At 50.5% G+C, this 6,042-nt stretch overlaps 1 protein-coding gene across 1 annotated transcript; it reads left to right on the forward strand.

Moving 5' to 3' along the window:
• Window positions 1-3,796: 3,796 nt before the first annotated feature.
• LOC130265062 (E3 ubiquitin-protein ligase RNF169-like) lies at window positions 3,797-5,309 on the forward strand. The gene is made up of 2 exons (XM_056513835.1): window positions 3,797-3,838; window positions 4,060-5,309. The coding sequence occupies exon 2, from the start codon at window positions 4,127-4,129 to the stop codon at window positions 5,243-5,245; it is 1,119 nt and encodes a 372-aa protein (XP_056369810.1). The 5' UTR covers window positions 3,797-3,838; window positions 4,060-4,126; the 3' UTR covers window positions 5,246-5,309.
• The last annotated feature ends 733 nt before the right edge of the window (window positions 5,310-6,042 follow it).

Here is a 6,042-nt window from a genome sequence, read left to right on the forward strand (position 1 = left end):
CCTCAGTATCTGGGGAGAGAAGCACGAGGAGAGCCAGCTCGAAGGCTCTCTCTGAAAGGTGTTACTGGTGTGCAGAGATGTGCCAAGTCCTGACCTGCGGGGGGATGACCCCCTCTCCCACGGCTGAGTGAGGACAAGGGAGAACTTCAGCAGTAGCCCCAGGAGGACAAGAAGATTGCACAGGGAATGGCCAGAAAGAGTTAGACACAGCTCCCTGGGGCTTTGGTTCAACATGTAAAACTGGAAGGCAGCCTTTGCCTGAGCTGTAATTGAGAGAGTTACTACACCACTATATGACATTGTAGACTCTTCTTACAATTATATAGAAACCTTCACTTTTTCACAAACATTGACTTCAAACAACAATTGCTATGAACAAAGATTTTATTAAAATGTCAGGTTTCAGCCCCTGAGGGTACATTAAAAAGGCTGACACAGAAATCGCTGAGTCCAATTCCCTGAAATCTGTGTGAAATGAAAGGAGGGGAAAAAGAGCAAGGCAGAAAACACAAACTTTTAGCCACCATTGGAGCCAGATATATCCCCCTCCTGAGCCCTTCTAATAATTCACTTTTGTAATTCAAAAATGGTCACAAATTCTTCCCTTCCCATGAGTCAAAAGCCTGCTTAACCTTCAGCAACAAAAACATCCTCTTATCTGGGTTGTTTTATTACACAAATCTTGCAGTCACCTAAAAGTAGAGTTGAAGAACATAAAACTAAGACAAAGTTAAGCCTGTGCCTGGGGTCTCTTTTTATGTACGAAGTGCCATTACACATTCACTCCAATTTTGCCATTTAAAGTGCGTTAGGATTTCACAGAATCACAGGATGGGTCAGGTTGGAAAGGACCACAGACAGTCATCTGGTCCCACCTCCCTGCTCTAAGGTCATCCTAGAGCATGTGGCACAGGATTATGTCTACATGGGTGGAATATCTCCAGTGAGGGAGACTCCACCATCCCTCTGGGCAATCTTTTCAGGGCTCAGTCACCGCACAGGGAAGAAGTTCTTACTCATGTTTAGGTGGAATTTCCTGGGCACCAATTCTTGCCCATGCCTCTGGTGCCATTGTTCGGCCCCCTGGAGTAGAGCCTAATCCATGTTCTGAGATCCCCTGGCAGACACTGACAGACAGGGAGGAAGTCCTTTCTTAGGAGAGACTGCTAAGAGGCTGTACCTCTCCCTCAAAATTTCCTTGTAAGAGAGATGGTCCAGTTCCTTCTTCACCTTTGTTGCCCTCTGTTGGACACAGAGTCTGCTTCATAACCTTTTGCACAAGGCATGGTTATATTTGTGTCTCTTTACATCCTCACTGCAATCAAGTGCCCAGCATCTGTGTTTGATGAATTGTCCAGTGTCACCAAAGACACTTAGTACAGGGCTGGCTGCCATATCTAGTCCTGTAAAGCAGCTGATCGGAACCTGGAAGCCCCTGTGCAACACAGTGGCTTATGTTACAGTCTCCAGGTGCTGGTCAGGAGTAAACAGTGTGCAGAAATAGCTGGTGAGGGCTCAGCTTCTCTCTTCTGTTATTCCAGTTCCCCTCTTGCAGGCTCCTTCAGAGCAGAGTTGCAATATTCTCAGGAACAGCACTTAGAAAACACAAACATTTAGAATGGAGCTCCAACCAAATCTTCAAATTGTGGTTTGTCTGCATCAAAGTGCAGACAAGTGTGGTTGCTTTCTGGAAAGCAGAAAATTCTAAAAGATCTGTTTGATCTTCCTCCATCTCCTCCCAACAGGTGAAGGTAAGTCACAGCTGCTTTTGAGTTTCTGCCACGTGAAGGGACTACTTTTCAAAGGTCACCTGGGGGTGGTTTCAAGCACCCTGCATTTACAGACCTCCTTCTCTCTGCTGTCTGCAGTGACCCCCTGCAGCTGCTCAGCATCTGATAGGATGCTGTCCTGTTAGGCATGTCATTCAAGAACTACTTACTTTCACAAGTACTCTTTTTGGACATAGTTTCATGAAATTTCCAACCATTCCCCTCATGAATTATTCTTTATTTATGTTTCTTCCAGCAGGTGTTGGCCTACAGGTGCTGGGTCACATCTAAGACTCTGTTTTCAAAGTCCATCCAGAAACAGGTGAATTTTATGGTATTCACTAGGCTTTTCTTCCACACCAATCAATCTGGATGGGAAACAACAAAACACTAGGGCTGATGAATGGATTGAGAGCAGCCCTGTGAAGAAGGACTGGGCGATACTGGGAAAGCAAACATTGGATATGAGCTGGCACTGTGTGCTTGCAGTCCTGAAGCTCCTCTGTATCTGTGTTAAAAGAGGGATGTCCAACAGGTCAAGGGAGGGAATTCTGCCCCTCTGCCCGAGTGAAATCCAGGAACAGGTTGTCCATGGATGTTGTGGATGTCCCATCATTGGTAGTGTTAAGGTTTAGGTTGGATGAGGATCTGAGGAACCTGGTCTAGTGGAAAGTGTCCTTGACCATGGCAGGGGGCTTGGGCTAGATGATCTCTAAAGGTCTCTTCCATCCCCACCCTTTCTGTCATTTCATCATTTCAGGGCACCTGGGACAGGAGGGAAAAAGGAATTAAATACGATCGTGGCAGTGAGTTAATGGGGGGATGTTCTGGGGCACAGAACTCAAGATGAACTCAGCTCCTTGGGGAAGAGTCCTTTTAAAGCAGGAAATGCATCTCCTGGAGTATCTGTGGCCTTAGTTTCCACAGAAAAGAGGGAATATCTTGGCACTCTGAAATTTCAGATGCTGCCTGCATGTTTACATCTTTAAAAGTCCAATTCCATGTGAAAAGCAATATAATGCATACTTTAAGAGGCACTTACTCAAGCAAGGAAAAACATCCCTGCCAATAATAACACAAAGAAGGCCTGATGACCAAACTTCCATCTTTTTCCATGTGGGTTGTTAAGCACCAAAGTACAGCAATGGACATCCTCCGTTTGCAGAGGTTTGAGGAGAGATCTGTGCACCCTGAGGCAGAGCCACGTGGTGGTTGCACACAGCATCCTTGACTCACACCAGCCAACCCTCAAGCTAGGAGAAATTAGTTCCAAGTGAAGAAAGAACTGCTTGGGCTGATGACTGAGAGGTGACAATAGCCAGAGGCAAGAAGGGAGGAGGGCACAGCATGGCCCACATTGCCATGGGTCCTGGGCTCTCTTGACTTGTCACAGAGTTCCTCTGGCCTGTGCACTCTACTTTGCTGGGACAGCAAATCCAGCTCCTTGCTGAAGCTGTGGGGAGGAACACAAAGGCACTGGCTTCCAGAAACACAGAGACTTGGGAAGTGGAGAGGGATCTCGAACTGTGGGCAGTCCCAGTGGGAGTGGATGGGGCTGGAGCAAAACATTCCCTTCAGCTTCTCCTTGAAGCGGGGACACAACCCACAGGGTGGGAGAGTCTCACCCAGGGCTGGCCACCAGCACCCAGGATCTCCAAATCCCAGCACTGCCCAGGAAAAGGCAGTGACAGGAGGAGGCATCATCCAGCCACAGGCAGTCCATGCTGACAGGTCCCACCACTCCTCTCCTCACAGAAAACCTTGGCAAGGTGTCAGGAGCAGGGATGACACACAGGGCCATGGACCATAATGCAGATGGACAAGGGAGAGCAACATGGAAATGTAGAAGTTGAAAATGACAAAATATTTTCTTCTTTCTCCACACAACATACACTGGTGGGGACATGCACTGGTCACCTGCTGATAGAGGGTGACATCAGCGAGAGGCAGATTGTGACATCAGCAAGTGTGGGATTGTGACATCTCACCCCTCACTGCTTAAATACAGCCGTGGCAGAGCTGGGCCCAGTCTGGATCTGGCCTGAGCTCCTACTGAGCATGACTGCAAGGTATGGAGGATCGAGCCAGGTTTGTCTGGTGCTGAGTGGTGCCTGTTCTTGGCAGGTCCCAGTGCCAGTCCCAGACCAACCAGCAGGGTTTCCCCAGCCCTGCCTACCTGGGGCAGTGTGTACTTGCAGCACTGACAGGAAATATACCCCAGTTGGACTTGAGCAGGTGACAGGGATTTAGGGAAGTAAGACTGTCTTCTCCTTCCTCCCTTCTCCTGCAGGTTGTGACACCAGCACTGAGAGCAGCTCCTGATCCTCAGCTCTCCCCATGTGCTGCAGAGGCCAAATATGACCGCAGAGATGGGTGGCAACTGTGCCATCTGCCAGGACTCTTGTGATGATGTGGCTTCTGCTCTGCCCTGTGGCCACAAGTTCTGCCGGGGCTGCATCCTGCATTGGGCACAGACAAATCCATCATGCCCACTGTGCAGAGGAGCAATAGAGACTGTCAGGTTTTCTGATGATGCAGGTGACTATCTAGAGATTGTCATCACAGCCCCTGAGCAGCTGCCAGCAGCCACGAGCCAGGCAGGGAGAACAGTCCAGGATGAGAACAGCCCTCATCCCCCTGTGCTGCCCCATCCCTCTTCTCCTCAAGAGACACCATCCCGAGCTGTTGGTGGTGTCCTGCCTGAGGTCTGGGCACGACTTTTCCGTCGACAACGGGAACTTCTGGACCCTGTGCGGACTTGGCTGAGCCAGAGGGTGGAGGCCATCCAAAGGGATGAGTGGTGGATGGCAAGGAGCACACAGAGTGCCATTCTGTATGCTCTCTGTGTGTATGGGCCAGACCAGGATAACTTGATCCGGAGCTTGCAGGATGTCCTGGAGGAGCACACAGTGCCACTGGTCCAGGACATCATCGACATCATTGTGAGACACTGCAGCTCGGGGGCCCAGAGGCTGCTGCACTCCCAAGCTGCCGCAGATGAGGATGACAGCCCAGCAGCCAGCAGCAGCTCCAGCAGCTCCAGTTCCATATTCTCCACCTTCTCTATGTTCTCCAGCTTCTCCATCCCCAACAACCCCAACAATGCAAACAACCTCAACTCCTCCAGTCCCAACAGCTCCAGCTCCCCTGGCCCCAACAGCCCCAGTTCCAGCTTCTCCAGCTCTTGGACACGGGCTCTAGCCAGCAGCCCTGAAGTCTCTGTGGAGGAAGAAGAAGAAGCTGCCACAACGGACGCCACCCCTGCCAGGGGTCAAAGCCACCCCCCAGCAGTGCCAGTGTCACCAGAGCAGGACCAGCCCCAGGAGGAGGCAGGTCCCTCTGTCCAGAGCACCAGACCCTCTGGTCTCACCCAAGGCACATGCTTCTCACCTGGGCGGCCCCAGCAGTCTCTAAAGAGAAAGGCTCCTGACCCTAAAGACTCTCCCCCACCCTGCAAGAGATCCCCCCAGGAGTAGCACTAGCAAGGCCATTTTAAACCCTTATTTAAGAAAAGAGAAATAAATTGTTGCTATTTCCCTCACACAGTCTCTGGCCTCTGCTTCCTCAGCCTTCCCCTTGTGTCTCACCATGGGTGACACCCATGGCCTGTGGGGCACTGCCATAGGCCCAGGGCCAGGGCCATGTGGGCAGCAACTTTTCCCCCAGGAAGTCCAATGCTCCAGTCTCTCTGGATCTCTCTGCATGGCATCTTGTCTCTCAAGAGAATCAAACCCCCTCAGCAGCAGCCTTGAATTGGAGCATTTAACTGCAGTGTCCCAATCTTTGAAAAATCCCAACTTCTCCTCCAGCAGAACTTCCAGCTGTCATCGACTTGTTCAATTCCCGTGAGGTGTCCCACAACACAGGGAAGCCCACAAGACCCTGCTGAGAGCCTAGCTGCACTGATTTGGACATATTATTTATTTATTTACACAGTTTGGTAGCTTGAATGATATGAAGGGGCTTTTGCTTGGTCAGCAGTGAAGTGTCAGACTGCACTTTGCTGGCACAGTGCCTTTCCCCTTCTTCAGGATTCAGGTGGTGAGAACAACTCAGGAAAGGCAGGAGCAGAAAAGTCGAGCTGCACCCCTGGGGCACCATTTGTGTATTTGCAGATTTCCTTTGTCCAGGGGCCCACATGCTGTCCTTCAGACTGTCCTTGTCACCTCAGGAGTGCTCCCAGGATGGAGGCCTGGCCTTGTCATTGTGCTGATGAGGCAATTGCTGCTGGAACAAAAGACTGAGAGATTTGGAGCCCCCCTAGACAGCACTA

The sequence above is a fragment of the Oenanthe melanoleuca genome, chromosome Z (assembly GCF_029582105.1).
Source record: "Oenanthe melanoleuca isolate GR-GAL-2019-014 chromosome Z, OMel1.0, whole genome shotgun sequence".
NCBI lineage: Eukaryota > Metazoa > Chordata > Aves > Passeriformes > Muscicapidae > Oenanthe > Oenanthe melanoleuca.